At 37.9% G+C, this 26,884-nt stretch overlaps 2 protein-coding genes and 1 non-coding gene across 4 annotated transcripts; 2 read left to right on the top strand and 1 right to left on the bottom strand.

Moving 5' to 3' along the window:
- Positions 1 to 341: 341 nt before the first annotated feature.
- TRNAA-CGC (transfer RNA alanine (anticodon CGC)) lies at positions 342 to 414 on the bottom strand. The gene has a single exon. It is a non-coding gene; the product is annotated as a tRNA-Ala (tRNA).
- A 1,116-nt stretch (positions 415 to 1,530) lies between these two features.
- Positions 1,531 to 5,608, top strand: LOC103705099 (calcium-dependent protein kinase 2-like). Its single transcript, XM_008788714.5, has 8 exons — positions 1,531 to 2,780; positions 3,288 to 3,431; positions 3,532 to 3,684; positions 4,073 to 4,188; positions 4,367 to 4,534; positions 4,685 to 4,812; positions 4,964 to 5,063; positions 5,267 to 5,608. Exons 1-8 carry the CDS (start codon positions 2,138 to 2,140, stop codon positions 5,357 to 5,359), a joined length of 1,545 nt encoding a protein of 514 aa, XP_008786936.2. The 5' UTR covers positions 1,531 to 2,137; the 3' UTR covers positions 5,360 to 5,608.
- Positions 5,609 to 11,756: 6,148 nt separating this feature from the next.
- LOC103705026 (transcription factor TGA2.3-like) lies at positions 11,757 to 25,918 on the top strand. Of its 2 annotated transcripts, none has more exons than XM_008788601.6 (11): positions 11,757 to 12,585; positions 16,353 to 16,456; positions 16,905 to 16,978; positions 17,083 to 17,286; positions 20,106 to 20,180; positions 20,255 to 20,314; positions 22,731 to 22,808; positions 22,933 to 22,984; positions 23,605 to 23,876; positions 25,131 to 25,379; positions 25,537 to 25,918. In XM_008788601.6, the coding sequence occupies exons 1-11, from the start codon at positions 12,488 to 12,490 to the stop codon at positions 25,681 to 25,683; spliced, it is 1,413 nt and encodes a 470-aa protein (XP_008786823.3). In that variant the 5' UTR covers positions 11,757 to 12,487; the 3' UTR covers positions 25,684 to 25,918. The 2 variants fall into 2 exon arrangements, with proteins under 2 accessions (XP_008786823.3, XP_008786824.3); XM_008788602.6 differs by having other exon boundaries at positions 11,938 to 12,585; positions 17,089 to 17,286.
- The last annotated feature ends 966 nt before the right edge of the window (positions 25,919 to 26,884 follow it).

Genomic DNA, 26,884 nt, shown 5'->3' with positions numbered 1-26,884 from the left:
TAATATGTAAATATTATTTTCTGCTTTCTTAATTGGATCAATACCTAAGACTTCCAACTCAACCATTGGCACCTCCACTTTAAAATTTAACATACGAATGTAATATTCTGCTTTCTTAATGGAAACTATAGCTCTAAACATGTGTTTGGGTTATCCTGAAAAAACTTTTAAAAGCTACAAAATAGCATTTTCCAATTAAATGGGATAAGTTCTACTCAGACTGGACTATTCTGCCGTTTGGTCCAAAAAAAAAAAAAACTAGGATGGTGATTTTATCCTTATGATCAAGGAAATTAAAACTACACACCATGCGATATCTTACTTCAATGAAGAAATAGCAATGGAGGTGCGGGGAATCGAACCCCGTGCCTCTCGCATGCGAAGCGAGCGCTCTACCATATGAGCTACACCCCCTGGTTGTTGAGCTTGTTGTCTGGCTACTACTCTTTATTCTTATTAGAAAACTATTCTTGGGCCATGGAAATATTAGACTCACACCTAACCAAACTCTGGGTTTGGTTATAAGCTTGATTGAGCTCTAACTGGATGTGAATCATTTTTTACCTAGGCTTTTAAATCTGGAGCCTAAATAAAACTCATATGGATTTTCATGGTTTTAACTTAGATTTGATCTTAGAACCCTAGATTTCTTTTAACTAAAGTATATTGATAACCCTATGTGGAGACCTTGAGTTTAATGGTTTCCTTTTAATTCATCCATTTTCCCAATCAATCCAATGGATTAAGAGTCACAGTTTTGGATTAAAAGTGGCGAGTATCACAATAATGACTAACATATAACTACAATAATATATGGTGCCTCATAGATTTAGAAAATTATGAGAAACTACTGGTGTGAAAGTATCTAACCTGCTAGGATGGGCAATGCTGTGATTATGATATGAGAAAAGCCCTGATCAATTTTATCCATGCTTTCAATGAAGATTTTGTTCATAGGAGACTCATCTCAAAAGCACCTCATTCCTTCCTTCTAGAGTTAATGGATTCCAAAGTCACATCCCTTGTAGGATGTGGTGCCTTTCCACTAACTAGAACCTGTCAAGAACTTTCCAAGCACTGACAAAAGCAAAAGCATCACAACCTGCTGTGGACATAGGTCACTATGGGCATAACTCTTTTGGCCAACATGCATAGTTGATAATCTTGCAAATGATCTTGGAATAATCATAACTAGAGAGAGAGAGAGATGATAATCCTCTGTGACACATAGCATCGTAACCATGTTAATTCTCTTTCCTTTCAATTATTATAGCGATTTTTCTTACCTTCATGAACACAAGTAATTTGCCAAACCATAATAAATTACTAGCATTCTCATAATCTGCTACTTTCTCTTATTGTTTCTTATCTAATCATTGCAGCATTCGCATGTTTGTCAGGTCCAAAACCTGCCGGCTCCTACAAACCCCTCCTTTTCTTTTTTTTTTTGGCAAAAAGATTGGCAAGATTTATTAAAATTCATCAAGATTATAATTTGTGAGGAAGACATATTCCAAGTTTCCAACCATGATCGCTAGTACCCAATCTCTATAAATTTACCAACTAAATCAGTTGACAATCTCTTCTCATCCGCAAAAATTAATTAGAACCTAATAATTTCTTGAAATCCCAATAAAAAACAGCCTCATTCGCCAGCAGCAAAGCACCAGACCATTGGTTGTTACGAATCCATTTACCAATTACTCCATATATTTATCTTTACTCTTGCGGGCTAAACATCTATCTCTATTTTCGTAAGCTAAACATTTATCTCTGACCATCCCAATAAGGAATCGAGGTTGTATCTTTTGCATTAAAGAGCAATTCATCTTTCTTCACATAAATTTACTATTGGATCATCCACCATAAAAAAAATCCCCATAGATCCCATCCCTGCATGGATATTGGATAAAAATCCCCGGCAACTCCCCAACTGAGAAAAAACCGTTGGTTCCCGCCAATCTCTCCCCACCCTTCTTCCCTTCTCCCCTCCTCACACTCACCCCAAAATACAACTCGCACTTTCCCTCCTGAAATCTCTCTCACCACCCAAATCCACCTCCTCCCTACCCTCTCTCTGTCTCTCTTAACACATGCCTCCACCCTTTCCTTGCCACCCCCTCCCCCCAATCCCACCATGGGCAACTGCTTCTCCAACGACAAATCCCCGCGGCCCGCCGCCGGCAACGCCGCCGCCGACCGCCCCAACCTCTCCCCCCACGCCGCCCCTCCTCCGAAGCCCTCCCCACCTCCCTCCAAGCCGGTCCCCATCGGCCCCGTGCTCGGCCGCCCGATGGAGGACGTCAAGGCCACCTACACCATGGGGAAGGAGCTCGGCCGGGGCCAGTTCGGCGTGACGCACCTCTGCACCCACAAGCTCACCGGGGAGCAATTCGCTTGCAAGACGATTGCCAAGCGGAAGCTCGCCAACAAGGAGGATATCGAAGACGTCCGGAGGGAGGTCCGGATCATGTACCATCTCTCCGGGCAGCCCAACATCGTGGAGCTCAAAGGCGCTTTCGAGGACAAGCATTCCGTCCATCTGGTGATGGAGCTCTGCGCCGGAGGGGAGCTTTTCGACAGGATTATCGCCAAGGGGCATTACACCGAGAGGGCGGCCGCTTCCCTCCTGAGGACCATCGTGCAGATCGTGCACACATGCCATTCGATGGGTGTCATTCACCGGGACCTCAAGCCGGAGAACTTCCTCTTGTTGAGCAAGGATGAGAACGCCCCGCTCAAGGCTACCGATTTCGGGCTCTCCGTGTTCTTCAAGGAAGGTTTGTGGGGGGCATCAACTCTAACTTCATATTTACCTCATTTTCGATTGAATCGATCGATTTCTTATTCCCTTTCTTCTGAATTCTGATCCTCCTTTTTATGTCATGGGAATAATGGATTTTGGTATATATATTGGTATGGCATTCATACATCATCTCTAGCTTCTTGGTGCTTCTCTATATGGTTGTATCTTTTTTTTCAGAAAAGAAATGTCCATATATCATAATATATTTAACACTATCCATCCATCTTCTGTTGATTGATAGTCAAGTCATCCACCATTTGCAAACAATTGAATCATTAAATATATAGTGTTTTCTAACATACAACCACCAAATATTTGTTTTTTTATTGTTTTAATTAATGCTGCTTCTTGATCTATATAGGATCGATGGAGTCCTGTGTTTTTTTCCTCGATCTACATGCTTTTCTTTGGCATTTCACTTCGCTAGATGCTTTGTATCACTTGCATCGGAGCTAACAACAGGATTTCTCATCCTAAACAGGAGAGGTGTTCACGGACATAGTTGGCAGCGCATACTACATTGCACCTGAAGTCCTAAAGCGAAAATATGGGCCAGAGGCAGATATATGGAGCATTGGAGTTATGCTCTATATTTTCCTGTGTGGAGTTCCACCTTTTTGGGCTGGTAAGTTTCTCTTTTCTCTACTTTGTCACTCATGCTGCTTGAAAATCTCATGCTGTTTCGGGTGGAAGGACTAATTAGAATGCTCGAATTTGTCCAACAGAGTCCGAGAACGGAATATTCAATGCTATCCTGCGAGGCCACATTGATTTTACAAGCGATCCTTGGCCAAACATTTCATCTGGTGCCAAGGATCTTGTAAGACAGATGCTCAATTCAGACCCCAAGCAGAGGCTCACAGCATTCCAAGTCCTCAGTAAGCAAGATTCAGTTTCTCGTTTTTTTCGGGGTGGGGTTACAAAACAAGAACTTCTAATACCATAAGAATGTTCAAACTCAGAATCTCTCTCACCAGTGCAAGCGCTGAGGAGGGAGGTGCTAACCGGTGGACCGAAGTACCACCGGCCTAGTAGCATCAAATTTAAAGTCAAACAAGATAGAAGCAAAACAAACTACAAACTAAGGATTATTTGGATCATGAGTTAGGAAGTAGGAACCATGCATGCAATTATTTCTTTCTTTGTTTTTGGAATCATCATGGTCGAAGCCCATATTTCACTAAATGAGTCAGTTATCTTCTATCATATGGGTATTATTTATTCTCTCCCAATATGCGATAAAATGTAATCTGTTTGCTATGATAGATCACCCATGGATCAAAGAAGATGGAGAAGCACCTGATACACCTCTTGATAATGCTGTTCTCAATCGGCTGAAGCATTTCAGAGCAATGAACCAGTTTAAGAAAGCAGCACTGAGGGTAAACTTTTCTTTTCTGCCACTAATCTATGAAGTTATTAGGCTGCTCAGAATTAGTAGTCTGATCAGTTGCTCAATATATGTTACAAACTGTAACAAATTAGTCACTAACTTAGAAGCAAAAATAGACCTCTTGTAGCTTGTATGAAAGTTTGTGCTTCTACTTCCAAATTGTGCAGGTCATAGCCGGATGTCTATCAGAAGAAGAGATTCAAGGGCTGAAGCAGATGTTCAAGAACATGGATACTGATAATAGTGGGACTATAACACTAGAAGAACTGAAACAAGGACTCTGCAAACAAGGAACGAAGCTCTCGGAGTTCGAACTTAAACAGCTCATGGAAGCTGTAAGTTCTTCGGAAACAAAGGAAACCACATGTTTTAAAGATCTCTTATCACATGCAAAGCTCCGCTTTTTCACTTAAAATTATCAAAATCGGCATCGACTTGTATTTAGATTCATTTCTCTCATCCTTCCCTGAAACTGTTTGATACAGGCTGATGCAGATGGCGATGGAACAATAGGCTATGAAGAGTTCATCACAGCAACGATGCATATGAACAGAATGGACAGAGAAGAGCATCTCTACACAGCATTCCAATACTTCGACAAGGATGGCAGCGGGTATGTGCAACCAAGCTAGGATAATTTCACAAAAATGTGTCCATGAATCCTCTTGCAAATTAGACCGATGAAACCTTGTGATTATGGGAAGAATTTCTAGCGTACCAGATTGGACAGGCAATGGCTAAGTTTCTTCTTTATTCTAACTCAGGTTCATTACCAAAGAAGAGCTCGAGCAGGCCCTCAAGGAGAAAGGTTTGTACAATGGTCAGGAAATCAAGGACATCATCGCTGAGGCTGACTCCGACAATGTAAGGGAAAAATATAACACTAAAAACTCAAACCTTTTTTCTCTGCACAGATCGAATGATTTAAAGGCAGAATTATAGCCTACCAATGCAAAACCAGTGTACAATCCCAGTTAGCCTTGACTTGTATCGATGAGCCTTTCACACCAACCGAATGCACATCTTTGCTGATGCTCTTTCTGTTCTCATATGTGTTTTTCCTGCAGGATGGAAGGATCAATTACACTGAGTTTGTGGCAATGATGAAGAAAGGGAATCCAGATCCAAACCCAAAGAAGCGGCGTGATGTGTTCGTGTAATCTGGCATGAGAACAGGGAGTGGAAGATCAGCTACTCTGGTGTAGTGATTGACATGATGATCATATGGGTTGCATTCAAAGGAGAAGCAACTATTCATGAAATTAATTTCTCTCCACAATGTTGATCGCGGGATGGACTTAAGATGGAATTGTAATCAACAACCTTTCAGAGGGGGTGTAGGGAGGTTGGTCTGTACTAATCTTTTCTCAGCAATGAATTAGGCAAAGTGATCTTTCTAGTTGACAATCCTGGTATGCAAAAGAGCACACTAAGCTGAAATTCGCTAGGTCATCAATAAACGCCTGGTATGGACACTAATATCCTGGAATATGGATTTCAAGATAACTTTATTTTTGAGATGAGATTTCAAGATATTAATGTGGATAAAAAGGCTATAATGGCACATAGGGGATCTGAAAGAAAATTCTAATCCTTTGAGGGGACATAATGGATTGATCCTCCTGATACAGTTTGCCGAGTTTTACGCCTTTGCTGTTGTGCGCAAGGTTAATATGGATGGGAGTGGTAATGTAGCAGAGGTTTCCTGAACGCATCCCTCCTGAATCTGTGAAAGTTTTGTTGGAAAAATATTTTATTTAAAAACTGCTATGCCTTTATTTCATAAAAGTATTATAAATAAATAATTTACTAAAAAAATAAAAAAATTGAAAAGAGCTTGTATGTATCAAGGCTTATGAGTTTGCGACGATCTCGTTCTTAAGATACAACAATCCGGCTTAGCTCGATTCTTCTTTAACAGGCACGATCGTTGAGGTGGCTTGACTCGACTAACTCCTTCAGATACCCAGATGAAAAAGAAAAGCTTGAAAAATGTTTGGAAGAAGAGGAAAAGAAAAAAGAGAGAAGAATTCTCTATTTTGCCTCAAAAATCAGAGAAATAGTAATTTGGATTAATTTTTGCAAAACATTGGACCCACAGCCTATTTATAGACTTTGTCCGGTGATCTATACGGTATGGCATTTTTGAATCATCCTTACGGAAATTGGAACTAACGTTCTTTTCAGAACAGTCGCAATTCTTCTAAAAGAAGCATCTAAAGAAAAAGGTAAAGGTTTCAAAGTTTGTAAACATATAAAATTTAGAGAATAAAACTGGTATATTTATTTTTTTAATTTTCTTTTTTAAGTTAAAACTCTAACGAGTTTGTGATGGATACCTCAACACTATAAAGTTAAAGGTATAGGAGAGAGAGAATTCTGCACCAGCTTTGACTTCGGCCAATTCACTTTAAGATGGTTAACCTCAACCCGGCTTCTTTGATACTGGTAGGAAGCCTCGACAATTCTAGCTGTTTGGCCATTAACCTCAAAATATTAACTCCATCATCTACTATACTTTATATAGGTATCTTATCAATTTTATGGCAAGAGGCACCTTGTCCATCACTTAAATTGGAAAATGCGTTGCCTCGGAGCTACTTCAGACTAAGATAAATAGCATTGATGACAAGCACAAGCACGAGCAAGTTCTGCTTAATCCATCATTTGGACTGGGCTGTGGGACACTAGATTATTCTTCCAAGGCCTAGTCCTCCAAAACAGAGAATATCCATAAGGATCATCCTATCTTCGTCCTCTGTCAGCAATTCCTCACTATGAAGACCTTTAAGAAAGCCTACTTCAATGACCAGTATCATGACAAACTCCTGGAGTAGACTAATGAACATGCACCTTGCTCAGATTGTTTATGAGATGGTGACAAATTTTATAGGAAAGCTCTGCTCAACACAATAATCAGAGCTCGTATTTAAGCTTAAGCTTCAACAACTAAAGACAAGCTTGGCTTGAGCCTAACCCGAGTTCGGGTAATCTAGATATGGATCGAGGCAAACTTGAGTAGTCTAATACTCGGCTTTGCTCGTTTACACATGCTGGAAAAACAACATCACTTTGACTAATTTGGTTTTATTTTTCTCGTTTATCTATTTTTGTTTAATTTGTATTTTCTTCTTCTGTCGAGCATGTTTTATATTTTCTATTTTACTATTTAGACTTCTATTCATTATTTATTTTTTTTAGATTCTTTTTTTTTCATATTTTATATTATAGCTTAACTAGCATTGTATTTTTCATTTTATCCATTTTTAATCTTTCAATTGGTGTTTCACTCTATTTCATATCTTATTTTTTTAATTTTCATTCTTTTGATTAATATATGATTTAAAAAATTTAACCTATATTTAGTTTTTTATATTGAAATCATATTATGTTATTTATTAAATTAGTTTTCCTAATTAAATAATAAAAATAAAAATATATTAATGATTTATTTTCTTGTTTCTCTCCTTTTTTTTTTAAATATCCATAGTACATGCTAGTTTTGCAAGTTCAACTCTTGATGTTTGATCTCATACATTTTTCTTCCCCAAAAAAAGCAACTCAAAAGAAGCAGCAGCAGCAGCAATCGCAGCATGATATGACTAGGCTGTGGTGCCAAACCATCTACTTTTAAACTATAGCAATCTTAGGAAGCTAAAGCCGGTGCAAAAAAAAGCCAGTAGCTCATTCTTAAACAACCACCTACTTTAAAAAAGTATATGAAATATTCAAATGTTTTTTCACAATCAATATTTTAAATTTTATGCAAAAGAATTTTAGAACATATCCTACCCTAATGTATGTTAGTTATACTATTCATGAATGTAGAGAGGACGAGAAATGGAAAAATATTTTTTATTAAAAAATAAAACACAATAATTAAAAAAAATTAAACATGTAACTTTACATCAATTCTCTTGTACTCTTTATTCTTTTTTATTAAAAAATTAAATTCTAAAAATAAATTTGATAAATATAATAATTAAAAAATAATTATGTTATTCAGAAAAAATAATATTCTTTCTCCAAATTGTTGAAGAATCCAATCCAACTTTTTACCTCTTTCTATCTCAAGCAAAGATTATAAAGTCAAATCTTACATACTTCTCCTCTCTTTCCTCAGTTCAGCAATAGTTAGGAAAATAATTCCAACCCAATTAACTAAATGGCAAAAATAAAGATAAAAGAATCACCGGCTATCCACCAATATTATGAAAAAAAATAAAATATAGATTTTGAATATATGATTAATATCTAGCTTTTTTTTCTTTTCCTCTATTTTTTTATTCTTTTTTATTTTTGAATTCAGACGAAAGAAACATACTAAAAATATTTCTAGTATAAATATATCTAACAAAATTAAAAAAATATAAATATTATAAAAGAGAAAGAAATGATCGCATAGTCCATCTGCAAGGCTCCAACAAAATACTCCACCCTAAAAGCGGCAGTCTAATCTACAGCTTTATTAATTTCACAATAAATAAGGGGTGCCTATCCATCAAGTGCTCCTGTCTTGCTATCCGCTCAATCGCTGTCACTAGGGGGTCCAAATTTCATAATAAATAGGGGGTCCAAATTTCATAATAAATAAGGGTCCAAATTTTATAATTAATATGGACTTGGCATGGTGGTACTTTTTTTCCAGTCTTTTCAGGAGTTAGGACACTATTAAGATCTTCCTTTTGACTAAGAAAATTGTTACTGTAACACAAACAAATAAACTTGTAAAGCCCAAGCTGCCAAATATAACATTAATTATGATGATGATAAAAAAAAGCCCACACAAGCCGCTGCTCAAGGACATCTAGATAGGAAGACACCGTGACTCACTCTAAATTGTTCATGAAGGCAAATAAAACTGTTAATTAAGTGTTTTTTTGCTATTTTTTATTTGATTTTTTTTTTGGGATATATTAGCCGCCACACCATTCTTATGCTTTTTTTTTTCTCGACTCTATTAGCTACATTTATTTTTAAATTCCGTTGTATCAATATATATATAATTAAATAATATATATATATATAATTAAATAGAAAGATAATACCACCTACAACTGCAGCTACCGCGTGGGCACCAGAATCGAGTAAGCAGCACAAAAAAAAAAAAAAAAGAAGCTAAAAACCGGATCTTGCAGAACCGGCTCAGACTCGGCGGCCGGTCGGACAAGCCCCGGTTCGCAGGACGCAGTTGTCGCATTGTCGTTTTGAATGGCCGCTTCCCCTAGTTGACTTCAGGAGCCCAAGGGCATAATCGTCTTTTCACAATTCCATCATTAATAGTCAATTAATTAATGATTTCGTGGTGATCTCCCGTAATCTTCTTTTGCAGGCGGCACAGATAAAGAAAGCCAGTCACAGACTTACCAAAACCGGATTAAAATAATATTTTCAAAATTAAAATATCGATCCACGATTAAATAATACTTTTATATTTTTGAAAAGCCGACAAGACAGGACAGGTGGGGGCGATTGCAGGTGTGAACACCTGATAAAGCGCGAAGATCCTGCGCACGTGCCACCGGCACGCTCTACCACGTCTTAGCTTTAGGCTCGGTATTTGATCAAAATTACGCGATTATCCATGGAGAAAGAAAGTTCTGGCATATTTGAGAAGCCTCGGCGCCTGGTTGCAGAAGTACAAATTTGAAGTCCCTTTTTCGAGTGCGTGTAGTGTAGATTCATTGGTGGATCGAATATTCGCCCTTGCTACTGGTGTTATTATTACTCATAGAAAATGAACTGAATGATGTACGACGGGTCTGAAAGGTGAGATTCGTTAGCCACAACTCCCATGGAAGGCAGTAAAAATTACTATTTACCTTCAGAGGAAAAACAAGAATTATAGTTCTAGGTTACCGTTGCAAAGTGGAATAATATCATTGATAGCATCATTTCCAAGCAGATAAATGTAACTTTATTTTAGTGATAATGTTTTGGGGGATGCAGCTTATAAATTTTGTGCAGCCTCGCAGTTAGTGTTATTGTTTATAGATTCAATTTTTTAATAAGTGAGATATCTGTTTGATAACTAGATGGAAATGCTCTCTACCTCTTTGGTGGACCAACAAATATCTATCAGAAAATTGCCTGATATTTGATGATCAATTAATTGAAAAGTTATCTATGGAAAGGTCACATAAGAAATTTTTATTAGATAGTTATATAGAAACTATACAAGTGTGGACATTATTTGTTAAATTTGATAGTTATTAAGAGCTTGAATGTGTATACCAACATGGCGATTACCAATATTGTTTCTATCAGTTAGCATAATAAAAATCGCATCTTCTTTAGGAAATGGAATTTTATACAAATAGAAAACCAAATTATGTTTTCCTTCAAAATTTTCTTACTAGTTTCATATATGACATTATTTTTCCAAGTAACGGAATATGATCACTATTTATGGTGAGTACAGTGCCTTTCATTTTTGTTGCACCTTCAAGTCTTTTTTTCTTTCTTATTATATCCGTGTGCATATACAATTTCAGGCTCCAAACCATTTTATGGGCGAATAATTTTAGCATAATTTAGAATGGTCACCCTCGATCAATATGACTCTTTATAATTTTCCTCTTATAATTAGCATTTTCAATATTTATTGTGAGAGGGATAGAAATAAGAATCATATCCATTCGGTAATTTTTGGGAGTATTACTATATTCACCCATCTCTATGCTTGAGAGAAATAGGGTGCAAGCCTTCGTAATCCTTAGTCTTACAACATAGTCATCCAACACTTCTATTGTAATTCGAAAGAGCCTGCCTAAGGTATACTTCTACATGCTCATATAGTAGCATGAGAGCCGAGATTCGATCGAACATGCGCTAATTTAGTATCATCTACTAATAAGGCGGTCAAGCATGCAGACTTTTTGACTATGATTTATGAGAAGAAGAAGAGGTATGAGAGGGATTATGATACAGCAGCTCATTTCCTTGGCACACCTTTGAACGCGTCATTTTTGCAACGCCATTTGCAGGCCCCCCCTCCCTCCCTCCCTTAGCAGCCCATATGACCTTAGAACACGTCCGAAGCTTGTTCCGCATGACTCTTTCACGGTCAAAAAAGTACACCAAATGCAGTCAGATAGGCTGCTAGGTCCTCGGGCCCACCCACGGAAAACGACTCCCCTAACTGCTCCCAAGAAACAACGCTCCCAACCCCAACCATCCCAAACCGCCCATCTGCCTCCGTCTTCCATCATCCCTGGGCCGGTGGGCCCCCGCTATCAGGGCACAGCTTCCAATACCATCCTGGGCCCCACACCGATCATGCATCGTCCGCGCTCAGCGTTCCATTTTCAACGGTCCAGATCTCGTGAAAGATCTAATCTATCCACTTCAGTCGACATCCGACCGGACCCCCCGGGGAGAGCCGGGACGAGCCGGTTCGGTAGTGGCAGAACATTAATTATCTTCAAATCCGGTGGCGAATGCAACCCTCCTTTTTACCACGCGCGCTGGGACAATTCGGTTCGGTAGTGGCAGAACCTTAATTATCTGCAAATAGGGTGGCGACTATAACCCGCTTCTTTTAATCTCATCCCCTTCGGCGTTGAATCCGCTCGCTCCCTAAGACGATCTCTGACAGCCTTCTCGCCAAGGTAAAAATTAAAAAAAAAAAAGAGAGGGAAGAGGTGGAAAATAATAATAAAAATTTATCCGGAGGGGAAAACGACGTCTGAAGATTGGAATAGTCTAAAGGCCACCCGCTTCCCCAGATTAAAAAATTATTCGGAATTCGAGGCTGGTGGAAAGTTGGAATTCTTTTTCCCCAGAATGAAATATTGAAAGAAATTTATTAGAGAGAGACAGAAAGAGAGAGAGAGACAGAAAGAGAGAGAGGGCGAAGGGGTGGGAGCGGCGGTATCCGGACCCCATCGATCGCTCGGAGCTCCAAGAGAGCGAGCTTCCAGGGGATTAATTTACGGGCCGAGTTGCGGCCTCGGGGGATCGATCAGCGCCGGAATTAGGTTTACGAGCTCGGCTTCCTCCTCGGTTCTCCGTCGGCTGGGTTGGAGCGGTTGGGGTCGTTAGGGTTTTGCTTCGATCCCAAGGATTGGAGAGGGGTTGGTGGTTTCGATTGGTTCGGGTGGCCGGATTCTTGGGTGCTTTGTTCGTTCTTGAAAGACTTCAACTCGGATCGCATCGGATTAGATTCAGGTTTTGTTCTGGGTTTCGTGTGGTTGGTTTGGGATTTGGGTTTGTATTTCCGAGAGGTGTCGAGGTTTTGTTGGTCTGATTGTGTGGTGGCGGTGGTCGTGAGGCGATGATGGTGGTGGATGGGGAGTAGAAAAGTTGGGGCTGGTGTGGAAGATGTTAAGGAGGCGGCTAGAGGGATGCCGAGCTTCATTTCAGCGCTGCCTGGGGCTCATCACATGTATGCGTGTCCGACTCTCTGGAGAAGTCTTATCTGCTAATTATTTTATTCTGCATAATCCTTTGTGTTTGTTTAGTTCTGGGAATCCTGCTGCAAATTAGTGATCTTGCTACTATTTCTGTAGAAGAAAGTTAAATTGCTTCAGTTTTAATATTAAGGTACTAAGTGACATCTGAGGGATTTCTGTACTTTGTTTCTTCTTTTATTTGAAGATGTCACAGAGCGAGCTTTCTGGGTTTCCTTGATGAAATCAACCACAAGACGAAACTAAAATAGCAAGCAACAGTGTTAGGGTTGTTTGACTGTGTTCGAGTTTACTTGGTCTAGAGGGGTTTCCTGTTGAAATGCTTCAGTTGGGTGCTGGTGATATTTTAAAATGCAAACAATGATAAGAAAAATGTTATTGTTTGAAATTCTGACATATTGTGTGCCTCGGTTGTTTTGATACTAAAACTGCATATTATCTAAGCCCGCCGTGCTATAACAAGGCACAATAGCTTCGCCTCTGATGTTGAATCTTGAAATTTATTTAAAATCTTCAAAATCTGATATATTGTGCATATTGTCAAACTGTGGGAGTTGGGAACATAATAGTCTTTTGCGTACAAGAATATACAATCTATGAGATTTGTGTATAAGCCAGATTTAAAAATATGAGAAAAAAATGAGCATAAAAAAGATAATGCTTTACTTATGTGCTATGTGGTCTTTCATGGAAAGTTTGATACGCACACACATACACACGCACACACATACACATACATACATGTGTATGTATGTACACACATATGTTTGCATCTGTGTATCTATATGCTTGTGCATGTGGTAAGAGGAAGAGAAGCAACATTTGTTATACTCATTTATTTGGCTGCTGATGATCTGATATAGTTGAAGATTTTCTGAAATTCCATAGGAAAGTGGACCAAAGGAATGAGGGATTGATGCCCCAAGTCTCAAAAGCTCTGATGAACAAATGGCGAGTGAAAGAGAACCATAATAACCATGATTAAAAAGTAGGAAATGTAGATTTAGATGATACAATGCCGACACTTAAAATGTCGTTTATATAGTATAATTGGAACCCTCATACTCAGTCAGCAAGGCTGAAAATAAGAAAGGGGAAACATCCAAAGCGGTTTGGAAGTACATGGGAGAGAAGAAGACTTGCAGACTTGGTTAAATGATTTCCAATAAGTTCTTATAAGTAGCTGATATCTTTAAAGAGTAGGAAATTTACCAATAATGGAGAAAATTGTCCTTTCACCCTACACAAAAGCTATAGTCCTATGTAATCTTCTCGTGATTGTAATATAAACTAAAAGTTGGAGAAAGCATGTTGGTTGCAAAGGTGATTTTGAATGCCATTATTTGTCATCTTTGTTTGCTTTTGTTAAGGTAGAAAGGGACAATGAAGAAATTTAGTAATCAATCATACTTGATCCTTCTTTTTTGAAAGAAAACCCCACCTATTGCTTTAAGTTGGGTGGCCCGTTGATGCTTCAGTTAAGGTTAAAAAGCCAATTTGGCCAGACCAACCTTGGGTAGCCAAGTGTGTGACCTGCTAGGCCTGTATAGGTGCTTACTTATCCTATCTGCATGATAAGGTGGCATATTTGCAAGTTTTGCATTAAATATAGAACCCCTCATATCTTCATAGCAATGGTGGTTACTTGCACAGGGATGGTGACTATTGCTGAAAGCAAAGATGGTAGTTAATAGGCAAAATATCATTGTTTTGGGCAACATGTTGAAAATTGACTATATATCAGTATATAGTGTGGAATTATCAAATTTATGCATCTAATTGGAAAGCAATATTATTTTTCTTGCTTCTTATGGATTGCTGTCTTGCCTTATATGAGAAGAAGAATAAAAGGCAGGAAGAGGAATGATAGGAGAGGGAGGAAAGAATTTTTTAATTTGCTTTGCTACAGCTTACCTTGGCATGGATTTAAGTGCTATCCAATTGGTTGGCATGGCTAGAGGTGCAAATGAGCTGACCTGAGCCGAGTACAAGGCTACTCGGGCTCAGCTCAAGCTTGAACCAAGCTTAACAAAATTATACTTGGTTTGGCTAAGCTTCGAGTCGAGCCAAGCCAGAAAAGCCAGGCCGCCCCACTATACTTGAATAGGGCAGGTGTTTAGGAGCTCTGACATGTGTTTGCACTTGACCCTTTTCCTAATAGAGCTGAGCTTAGAAAAGCTTTTAGCTAGGCGAGCCTCGAGCTACTTGGAGCAGCTTGGTACATTTGCACCCATAGGCTAGGCATGGAATGGCATGCATCATGTTTGTGCCTTATTGGCAGGCAATGCTAGCATGATGCTGGTAACGTGCTAGAGGGTATTGGCATGGTACTTACGATGCTAGTGGAAGGTCGAACAATAGCATAGTTGTTAAACCCAAACTAGAGACTGACTTGACCAACAGAGACTGGATTAGTGGTATAAGCACCAAGTCAACCGATTAGACCAGGTTTAAATTTTAAAATTTTTAATAAAATTTTAAAAATAACTATATGATTTGTTCAAGGCTAATGCTTTCATGTTTGTTATGGATGTTAGAATTCAGTATCAAGTTTAGTCCAATGGTTTGAATTAGATTCATTGTTTCTACTCTTGCAAAGCAAACTTCTTTGCTTGGACAACTACTTTACAAGTCTCCACTCTCCGCATGCCTATATCAAGTTGTGTAATGTTATTGGGGGATCCCAGTTGCCTATGATTCCTTTAATGTGCATCCCACCTACCATGTTGTATGCACAACCATGTATTGATAATATGCGAAGCACATGGGATTGACCTGCTTGTTATCATTATGTTGATGGTAAGGAAAGTTCTTTTTATTTAATAAACTACAGGAAAAGAAATTCAATAATTAACCATGTCCATTCATAATGAACTTTGACCTTTACAGGAATTGTCTATTGATTGCTAGGACAATATTAACCATCATCTGACTTAATTATACAAAATTCATGGATATTGTTTCTATCTTGCGTCAAATTTTATGTTCAGATAGAACCTCCTGTTCCATGGCTCTTAGTGGTACCTTTCTTTGACCTGTTTGCTTGAATTGAATTCCATGTATTTCTTAGTAATCAAGCTGATTATAGCACAAGACAAACACAAGAAAATGGCATGATAGATCTATTTTGACCCCTGTTTCATATCAACAGGCTTTTCAGTAAGTTGCAGAAATCCATAGTCCCTATTTGGCATGTTTGTTCACTTAGATCAGCTAACTGAATTATCTAATTGAAAAACATGTGCAATATTTTAGGTATTTTGAAATATCAAGGAGGATAATCTGTGAAAGATTGTTCTGCGTGAAATCTACTGTTACAATGGTACAATCGAATAAGAAACTAAAGAAGTCAAAAATGTTCTTCTAGGATTAGATTTTTCGTCAATATGTTTATTTGCTGATGCAACTCAAAGTCTAATGGAGGGAATTGTGTAAAAGATTGTTCGTCTTGGAAAAGTTGATTCTAAGGGTAATTTCAGATAGCAAACTTCAGAAGACTAAAGTAAAGTGTCTTTTTAGGGTTATTGCCCAAATATATTAGTTAAAGATTTGAACAGTATTGTTGAGGAAGAATATTTAAGAGACAGAAGTTTTTTTCTAGGATTAGATTCTTTACCTATTTTCTTTTGATAAGGTTAAGATTTTCTACTCAACTGGTAATCTTCATATGTAACATTTGTCATTACCTTGTTATGTTTTACTGATGATTCTGCCTTGTTGTTCTTCTGATTGCCTTCCTTAGTGAGACAGAGGGAAACAGCATGCACCCTTCTCGAGTTTCTGACCTTGCAGCACTTGAGCAGTCTATTGGATTTCGCATAGAAGAAGCTGTTGATCTAAGCAGAAGTATGTGATTATTACCCTTTTTTAAGGACAGTGAAAAGCAATATATTCTGTTTAATTGTTTTATCTTATTCTCGTAATGACTTGCTATGCTGCAACAATATCTATGAGCAGTCTTATGGTCAGAATATTTGTTATACGCATGGGCCATTTTATATCATTTTCAGCTAGGCCTATTATTTCGGCATGTTTGATTTTCAAAGTAGAGAAACTTTTCGTTATCATCCGGTTGTTACATATCACAAACATCATCTGACTAAGTCATTTCTTAGTTCAAAGCGATCCCATTTTATTTCTGAGGCGAACTTTGCTTACCTATTAATTAATTCAATAACTACAAAAGGGAGGCAGTTCTGTACTAAAGGCAATATCAGCTGCCACTATTCAATTTTCTGCACATTATTGAAGCTAGTTGAGCTTATGTTCGTTTATCTATTTAACATTTATGCAGATCCTTTATTTAATCCAAAATCAAGTGGCCAATCTGTTCCTTCTGACCCCCTTCAATTTGGTGCTTATAGTAAGGTAAAATTAGATGTATTCTTCATTACGTAATTTGCTATTAATATTGCATAGTGATGCACCTGTGGATTTTCTCAATATAGTTCACTGATTGTTCTTTTTCGCAGCAACAGCCTCTTCCTTCTGCTGATATTTCCTCAGTGTCCGCTAGACTTGGGCCACTTACAGTTCCACAACAAAAAGGGCAGCAGCCTAATCTGGTGTCATCATCCGGCGGTCATATTGAGAACTGGGGAGAGTCTACAATGGCAGACACCAGTCCTAGGACTGATACCTCAACAGATGTGGACACTGATGACAAGAGTCAGAGGGTAATGTTCCATTCTATCACAATCTGTTAGTGATGTTCTGTCATAGTTTGAGTTCATTCCTTTTTTTTTTGGATGGCTATATAGGGTTAAATATTTTGTTCCTCTTATTGTTCTATTGCATCTTAATCCTTTGTATCTGTTATCTGATTTGACACGATATCTCATCTGATTAATTGATTGATTACTCTGATATGAAAATTGTGTCGCATTCAGTTTAGCGAACTAAGAATTACAACTTTTGCAGATGGCATGCCACAATGCTTAATTGAATAAACTTATTAGAGGCAAATGTTTATTATTTAGCTAGAATTTGCTTTCTAGCAAGGCTGATAAAATTATTACTTATAAATATATTATTAATGTAGCATGCATAGACAGAAAATGAGGCGTGATACTCTTTGCACTACAGATGACACCTCCCCCACTTGTGCAGTATGTGTCTTTTTCATTATTTTATTTAAAAAAAGTGCTTATGGTTGGTTGTTGGCTAGCTTTTTTTTTTGCTTTTCTTTTTGTCCTTCTCCTATCTCCTTGATCTTTTGAAGCCTTTCCTTATATGCTCGTTCCCTGGAATAGCATCTCAATCTTAAATAGGTAATTAGTTAAACAAGAATCCACTTTACCCATTCACTATGGGTTAAAATTGCTTAGGGTATAGATGATCTAAATCCTAATAGATTGTAAACATTTTTTTGGGTTAGGACCATCAGGAATATCGGACTGTACTTAAGCTGAGGTGTGCTCTTTTTCTTGAGCTTTTCAAGGAATTTCTTGAAAGGATGTCATCTTTGGAAGTCATCTCTATAAAAGGCTACTTTGATTAATGGAATGACCCACCATAAACAGCACTCCTTTATTATAGTATGTTTATTAGGATCATGCATATTGCCATATTACTTATACTAACCAGAGATTGCAGAATTCACATTATAACTGCTAACTTATATATGTGATTGTATGTTTTTCTTTAGAACTTTCTATCTATGCCTCATACTTTAGTATTAATTATTTTTTGGGTTTTGTTTGAGTGCTTTTAATGTTGCTGTTAAATCTTTATTGATTGAAGTTTTAGTTTGTTAGCATGACAGAATTACATATGTGATAGTCTTGGTTTCGGTGATGACTTGTAGACATTGGATTTCATTTATGAAAGTCTGAACTTAGAATTAGTAGAAAATTTGATCACTGGCGAGATTAAACTTACACTTGTTCAGGTTCTCATTGCTAGCAATATCATTTATCTATATATTCAGACAAATGAGAAGTTATAATCTTTGTTTTAAAACCATCTTAAAAGAAATTTGGTGAGTGCTTCCGTGTGATGAGGTCATTTTTTTAATGAGGTCTCTTCTTATCCTGAACTCTTGCTTGGAAGCTTGATATGGTCTTTAAAAATGCATCAAAAGTAAGATGAAGCCAGGTAATTGGAGATAAGTTTTGACGTGGTGGCTATCGGAAGGTTTCTATGCATGGGAAACTCAGTAACTCTTTTTTTTGGTACAAAACTCAGTAACTCTTCAAAACATAAACATGTCATGTTTTTCCAAGTCAACCAAAAAATAAAAGAAGAGGATCCTATCACTATGATTGATGTGGTTTGGGAACTTGCTTACCATACCCTTTTTTATTCGGACATGATTAAGGATGTTTAAAGATATTCATGACTTTTTGGCATTTTGTATGCATGACTTAGATTGTATACTTTCATTCTATAGTCATGGCTTGCCAGCCTATGTTGCAGATTTGGTTGCTTTTGTAGAGATATCATATATGATATTGTTTTGGCCTAACTTGTCACCAACATTTTATAGTATCTGGTCTTTTAAATGTGTCTAGTGTGGAGGTGCAGAATTACGTTATAGAGGACTTGGACTTGGGTATTACAATCGGAGAATAGTTAGAAGGTTCTCATGCTGAGAATAGTGCGGCAGATTTTGTATAAAACAACTAATACGGTGTTATCAATTAAGAATTTTTAGAACAGGAAATTCTGTGTGCCTTCAAAAGGTACCTGAAATGGCTATAAACCACAGTTTTTTAGGAATCATTGAGGGCAACTTTGGCATTTTGGCCCCAAATTAGCATTCCAACCTCCTGTGTATGACACCCAAAACCAGGTTTGCACCCGTTCTAGGGACATTCTGAGAGTGTGTCTTTCAAAGGTAGGACATATTATTAACAGGTGGAAGACATTCAATGAGACAGGTGAATGTAAGTTGGGCTGCAGTGCTTCTATTGCTGTTCAGATAAGTTAGGGCTGATTAAGATGGGTTACATGTGATCTGATCTAATGTTGTCATGGGAGACTTGCTTTTCCCTGCTGTTGCAATGCTCTTTGCTTTCTGATTGAGGCCATTGGACTGTTATATCATGCGGCATTTAACTTAGGATGCTGGATTTTTTTATTGGATATAAGGCCACGTATCCCTTTTGATGACTTAAAACTATTTTTTTGTTTGGGTTTTTTTTTGGTTGGTTATAACTACTGGAAGTTCTGTTGGCTCTTCATATAGTTCTTTCCTTCAGTAGGCCTTGTATTTTTTAATTCATTTATTCCTCTACAATCTTGCTCCTTTACTTGGGAGAATTTCTTTTTCTTCTGATGTGAATGAAATTTTTAGTTTAACAAGACAAATTACAATTAGTAATTTGCAATGTTTTCTTAATTTCTTTCCTTTTAATGTTAAAGTCTTTAGTCTAATTTAGTTGGAGATTTATTACTGTACGTGTAATCATGCTGCATTAGTTAGTTTAAACCAGGATGCTGCATCCTGATGGAGCTCATTGATTACTTTGTGTCAATTTTCTCTGGTATTCAGCTTGAACAAGGACAAGCTGCTATTGCTGCAGCTTCCGACTCTAGCGACAAATCAAAGGATAAAATGGACCAGAAGGTAGTCAAATGGCTATAGTTTCTTCTGATTCAGTGATATTTTGTAGCATCATGTATTAAATTTTTTCCCTACAGACACTTCGGCGGCTGGCTCAAAATCGTGAAGCGGCTAGAAAAAGCCGGTTAAGAAAAAAGGTAATTCATTTTCGTTTGTTCTCTTCGTTCCTTGTCAATTGTTGTATGTTGCATTACAATATGCATCATAATAAATCCTCAATTTGCTCAACAAAAAGAATGCTTAATTTTCTTAGCCTAAGGTATTGGTCCTTCCCTGTCAATATTTGGTTAGTTTATTAGCACTCTGTTTTTAGTTTTGACAATATTTATAGAGGAGAGAAGTGATAGAAAACATCAAGCAACCCTGGAAAAACTACATCAGGCTGACTTTGTTAGTCTATCCTGTAGTTACATAGTTGATGCTGTTGTTACATAATTCACATTTTTGGTATAGTCATAGCCACGGGTCAACTTAAACTGTAATTTGTGCCATGTTTAAGTTTGCTTAGATGTATCCATACACTTCTGTTATTAGATCCACAGTCCGTTGTCAACTGGTGAAATCGACACTGCAGGGGTTCTTTTTTATGTTAAATAACCTCTTGTTGATCTTATTCAATCTTTGGTGGAGTTCTCTATTTGTAAATTGAAAATATGAGACATCATCTTTGGAGGGTGCTAAAAGTGTCATCATCTTAAACAATAGTTTTTGGTGGAATTCTGCCATATGGGTTTAGTATGGATGATATGCTCTAAGAAAAGAAGTCCTCATATTCCATTGATTAAAAAGATTGGTAAGTTGGCCTATATTTTTGGACATGCAAATTAGATCTTTTTCTTTCTCTGAAAGGTATAGTTATTTTGTAGTTTTTTACAGCTTTACAACTGGAGTTGCTTTTGTTATCACCAGTTCTCCTAGCTTTAGATGACAAGAAATCCTTTTGAAGGTTTCTCAATCTTCACAAGTGAGTAATTTGTGAATTTTTGTTTGATCCTAGTGTTCAAAATATGGTCCACTGAAGAAGAGATTTTATGCTCACGTAATAGGGGTTCATGGGTGAAATTCTATCTTACAAACACAAGCACATACATACGTACATGTATATACACATATGAGATGGACTTTGCTCCTCTTAAGAGAAGGTATCCACTCGTCTTGATTCTAAAATCAATGATGGGGTATTCAAAAATCAAAGATCCACACCATCTCATGTTTTTACCACTAAAAATACCTAGAAACCAAAAGTTGCTATGCATTATTTAGACACAATGATAAGGTTGCTCCATTGTGATATGGAGTTACGGGTTTGAAATATGAAAACATCTCTGCATGCAGGGTTAAGTCAGCAGACATTTGAACCTCTCCAGACCCCGCTACGGCGAGAGCCTTGTGCACCGGACGCCCTTTTTTATATACATGCATACATATATGTGTACGTATATACATACTTCACATACTTTTATAAATTCATATATATATACATACATATGTATAAAAATATATTTATGCATATATATACGCAAATATACATATATATGTATATATGTGTGTATATACATGCATGTACACAAACATACATTCATACACATGAGGTGGACTACAATCTGATCGACAGGATTTGAAGTTAGAACTGGTCAGTCCTGATTAGACGATGAGAGTCTGACATTGAAGATCCAAACCTTTAGTGTAATCTACTACCTGCAATTTGTTTACACATAAAAAATCATGTGATATGGAGATCCTTAGACTATGTATTGAGTAGTTAAAACACATGCATTGTATCATATTATTTGAACTATTCGTTTTTTTGACCACTTGATACATAGATTAGGGGTCTCCAAAACACGTGATTTTTTATGCATAAGCAATTTAGAGATACTAGATGTACTCATGGCATCAGCGTTGGATCTCCACTGTCCGGTCTGGACTGACCAAATCTGAGTTAAAATCCAAAAGACAAAGCTTCTAGTCCTCCCCCACTGGGGTGCGTTTTTATAGGCAAATGACCCCGAGAATCCTTGATTTTTGGTCTTGTAGTAATTTTTAATGATTTGATTATAATCAACAGTATGGATCATATATCATCTCCATCATTGATTTTGGATTGGTAGGATTGAGGCATTAATCCTTCCTGAAGGAGTAGACCCACAAATATACGTACATATGTACATACACACATGCATACGCATGTACATATGTATTTGTGTATGTGTGCATCTGTGTGTTTGTGAACTCAACATATATATATATATATATATATATATATATATATATACATATTTTATATATAGATATATATGGCTACGCTTGAGTGGAGCTTTACTCAGATCCGGTCAGTTCTAAATTAGATAATCGAGGTCCCACATTGATGAATGCCATGATTTGATCTCTATCATTTAATGTGATATTGGTGGTTAGCAACTTTTCTTCGGCTTCTTTTTCTCTTGACTGCTATGATTTTTGGGAGAATTGATTTAATTCAAAAATCATCCTGGATCTATATATGTTCTTAGATAATGCAGTATATGCTAATGCTGCTATTTCTTCTGCAAGGCATATGTGCAACAACTAGAGAATAGCAGGTTAAAGCTTACTCAACTTGAGCAGGAACTTCAGCGAGCACGCCAACAGGTATGATCCTAATGTAAAATCTCCCTATCCTTTCTCTAATTTTACCATTCTTTTCATTCAACAGATTTCTGTCAGAAAACACATTAGTTGTTTCTCTTGACTTGGTCCTTTTTTTGGGTAACAGGGCATCTTCATTTCAAGCTCAGGAGACCAGTCCCATTCAATGGGTGGAAATGGTATTCTAAGAGCCTCTACTCAGTGTTAATGATTTAGGATCTATGTTGAAAACTGTATTATAGTACTCAGATGGGCATTTTACACTCAAAGAAAATGCCATGAATGCATGCCTCTCAGTAATTTTTCATAAATCATCAGTCCAAATAATTGATAAATGTTCGCCCGATATTCTCATCAGACGATTTACATTGGATTACTAGAGAAGAATAGCTTTAGAATAGGCACCAGCAGACTAACCTATGAAGCTATTTCGCATGGGTTAGTTTTTTATAATGAACTTAATTGATAGGAGCTTCTTAATGAAAATTGCTGAATTGCCTAATTGTTTTTTCTTCACAGAGCCTTTGAAACGTCAATAAATTAGCAATGATAATCACACCATTGCTGTGGGATTTGTTAATTTAATTGGGAGGGCTTTAGATTTTTTTTTTCCTGTTAAAATTCTGAGATTGCGCAAGTATCTGGGTAGTTGTATTTCCCAAATAGAGAACTAAAATTGCTTGAGAATTCTAGGTAACCATATGTGCCTCAAAAATAAGTTCATTTGCCTTTTTGGATTCATGCAAATGCTTGACTCTTTCATCAATGTCAGAAAAATCTTATGTTATTCAACTTGCAGGGGCTCTGGCATTTGACATGGAATATGCGCGATGGCTAGAAGAACACAACCGACAGATTAATGAGCTGAGGGCTGCAGTGAACTCACATGCTAGTGATAATGACCTTCGTACTATTGTTGATAGCATTATGGCACATTATGATGAAATTTTTAGGCTCAAAAGTGTGGCAGCCAAAGCAGATGTTTTCCACATGTTATCAGGGATGTGGAAGACACCTGCAGAGAGGTGTTTTCTGTGGCTTGGGGGTTTCCGGTCATCTGAACTTCTCAAGGTGCAAATCTTCTCTTTCTTCATGTTCGTTAGTTGATATTTCTCATGTGAAAAATATCATCAATTTTATGGACCAGTTAGTTTCTTCTGTATTCTGGTAATTGAATCATAGAAAAGAAGGAAACTAGAGGGGAAACACCCAAGGAACATCTAAAAGTTAAAAATTATATCGAGATGGAGGATTGCTCAGTTTCTTTTGTAAAAGTTATTTGAAGGTTCACCATATGATTCACACAACATTCTGTGGCTTCTATATCTGTTATCAAACCTTTCCCCAAGTAAGTCCCTGTATTACACTCCATTAAGTTCCATCACCTATGTGGGGATCTTGCTAGAAAAGGGGTCGAGAGGGTGAGGCAATGGAGGTTGAGGGTGGGGAGGTCGGAAGAGGCACGGGAGGCGTGGGGCGAGCAAGGCAGTTGTAGCCAGGTTGATGGACCCAAATGAGGTGCTTTAGGGCGGCATAAGTGACTGGCTGGAGCGTGGGTGTTTTGGAAGTTGCACCTGAGGTTGTAGGGAGGTGGGGCCACCAACCGGGGGTTGGAGGGGTGGGCTTGGGGGTGGGAGATTGGGAGGGGTTTAGAGGAGCATGGAAGGAGAAGGGGGAATGCTAATCAGGGGATGTATCAGAGATAGGTAACTTTTTGGTTTTCCATTAATAAAATTTGATATTCACAAATATCAAAGCACATCACTCTCAAAGTAGCCCCCTTTTCTCTCTCTCTCTCACTCTCTCACTCAATAGAGATGATCTCTATTATAAGGAAATGACTGAAGTATCCTCTGTTTATTTAGTTTACAAGGTGTAGGCTTTTTAAACAACTTGATGCAGCAGAGTTTCTGTTTCCGTCCCAAACCATCCGAGTAAAATTTTATAGCCTCAACAGGTCATTCGAGATGCTTGCATTTATTTTCCGACCTCTTAACTTTCCTGGTAGTTAGTTGAAGCCTTTTTCATTATACTGTTGCCTATCATGCGTCTTATATCTCAGAATTCCCAAATTTGTAGGGAAAAAACAGTAAATTTTGTGATTTTTCTTTGTGATCTTCAGATATTAAGGTGATTCTAGGCCATCAAAATTTCTTCTTGAGATAATTGAACTAGTTTGTTTTTTGTTGGTCCAATTATTTTAAATTCTTTGACCTGTGAATTTTGTAGTCAGTCTTGTCTAATATGACAAATAAGTTATAGAGTGCTTTTCGTATGTGTTTTTTGATGATCAATCTGTGCGCTAACTGCACTGCATCATTCTAGTTACTTGCAAGCCAACTGGAGCCACTTACGGAGCAACAGTTGATGGGGATATGCAACCTACAGCAGTCCTCCCAGCAAGCTGAGGATGCACTTTCACAGGGCATGGAAGCATTGCAGCAGTCCCTGGCGGAAACATTGTCTTCTGGATCACTTGGGCCTGCAGGGTCATCTGGTAATGTGGCAAATTACATGGGTCAGATGGCGATGGCCATGGGGAAGCTTGGCACTCTTGAAAGTTTCCTCCGCCAGGTGATCTTTCCCCATGCTCAGCTCTCGTTATATATTGACGGGGAATGGTCCTTGTTATATTGCTGATGGAAATTCGAGGGCATGAAGCATCGTTTATCCCAACCAATTATCATTATTATTTTTTATCATAACCTGTTGTTCTTTATCCATCTTCCAGGCTGATAATCTGCGTCAACAGACGCTGCAACAAATGATTCGCATACTAACAACACGCCAATCTGCCCGTGCGCTCCTTGCCATACATGACTACTTTTCACGGCTCCGTGCATTAAGCTCTCTGTGGCTGGCTCGGCCAAGAGAGTGAGGGCTAAATGGATTCTGCAAACCACTCTCTGCATTTAATGGCATCAGGCCTAGATTATATATGTTGCTGCAGGCAATGATCTGGTTACTAGGATATCTGAGAACTCAAGTACCTTGGTGCCTCTGGATGATTTATTTATAGTTGACCTGGGGAGCCTTTCTTCTGTACCATCTCCGTGTAGGAAACACTTGTGAATGTTTATTATATGCTAATTAATTTACATGCTTTCCTGTTAGATTGATCTATACATTTATGGATTGTCCGGAGACAGATTTGTGTACCTCAATTGCAAGATTGACCTAGCTTATCGAACCTGTTAATAAAGATTGGTGTTATTCCTGCCTGCTGCTGTCCTAGAAAAAACTCGTGGAGGCCGAAGGGACGTCCAAATTGGCTTTTTGGTGGCTTTATTGAAGTTGTTCCCATACTCAACTGATTCGGAGCCCCTGCTGGAGTTAAAAAGCCTATGCTTTCAGCGTGCAGGGATTTGAGAGCCATTCCTAGTCGACGTGGAAAATGCCATTCAATCTTTCAGGATATATTCTGCTGGCGGGTATGGGATAAAAGTACCTAGGCTGGGCCACGTTCAGCTTCTGACAACCTCGGCCACACCAGCCAAGCGGATGAAGGGATCCATATCAGCCTCCATGAAAGCTCTAAATAGATTCATATTTTCTGTTGGAAGTTACCAAGGAAAGGATGCTGCCTTCCCTCGTGGCTTTTAAAGCATTTAAATTTGAGACTTCCGGACGAATATATTGATCCGAAAGATCACCCTTTCGATTGGTGGATGTCAAGATTATACGGTATACCATATCAATATTATTCAGACGAGTCCATTTAATTTTCATATCCATGTGAAGGTTAAGCTTTAAGAATGTAGTACCGCACGTCTAATTTTCATATCTACAATCGGAGCATTCAAATTGATACCTCTATTTAACACCAGTCTGCAGACCCATCGGTGCCACGAACATGGGGGTAACGAGTCCAAGGCCTCAAGTTCAGGACTGATGGAACAAATTGTAGGCTTAATTCGAAAAGGAACAGAAAACAAGTACAAGTTGTCTTGATTTAGAATTGCAGTGCTCTCATTTGCCCCTGCTTCTGGGTCCCTTTTGCTAATGGAGAGTATTTCTGGATACTTCAAAATGAGATGGATCCAATATATATATATATATATATATATATGCCTATTTTG

The sequence above is a fragment of the Phoenix dactylifera genome, chromosome 14 (genome assembly GCF_051530095.1).
Source record: "Phoenix dactylifera cultivar Ajwa chromosome 14, Ajwa_hap1_PhDact_Kaust_v1.1, whole genome shotgun sequence".
In the NCBI taxonomy this organism is placed as follows: domain Eukaryota; kingdom Viridiplantae; phylum Streptophyta; class Magnoliopsida; order Arecales; family Arecaceae; genus Phoenix; species Phoenix dactylifera.
This window is presented reverse-complemented; position numbering and strand designations above follow the sequence as displayed.

Bases quoted from the DNA above. Each gene is read 5' to 3' on its own strand.
- LOC103705026 (XM_008788601.6), top strand. From the start codon at position 12,488: ATGGGGAGTAGAAAAGTTGGGGCTGGTGTGGAAGATGTTAAGGAGGCG. The intron at 12,586-16,352 runs GTATGCGTGTCC...TGCCTTCCTTAG, and splicing joins CTGCCTGGGGCTCATCACAT to TGAGACAGAGGGAAACAGCA. The intron at 16,979-17,082 runs GTAAAATTAGAT...TCTTTTTCGCAG, and splicing joins AATTTGGTGCTTATAGTAAG to CAACAGCCTCTTCCTTCTGC.
- LOC103705099 (XM_008788714.5), top strand. From the start codon at position 2,138: ATGGGCAACTGCTTCTCCAACGACAAATCCCCGCGGCCCGCCGCCGGC. The intron at 2,781-3,287 runs GTTTGTGGGGGG...CATCCTAAACAG, and splicing joins CTCCGTGTTCTTCAAGGAAG to GAGAGGTGTTCACGGACATA. The intron at 3,685-4,072 runs GTAAGCAAGATT...TTGCTATGATAG, and splicing joins CACAGCATTCCAAGTCCTCA to ATCACCCATGGATCAAAGAA.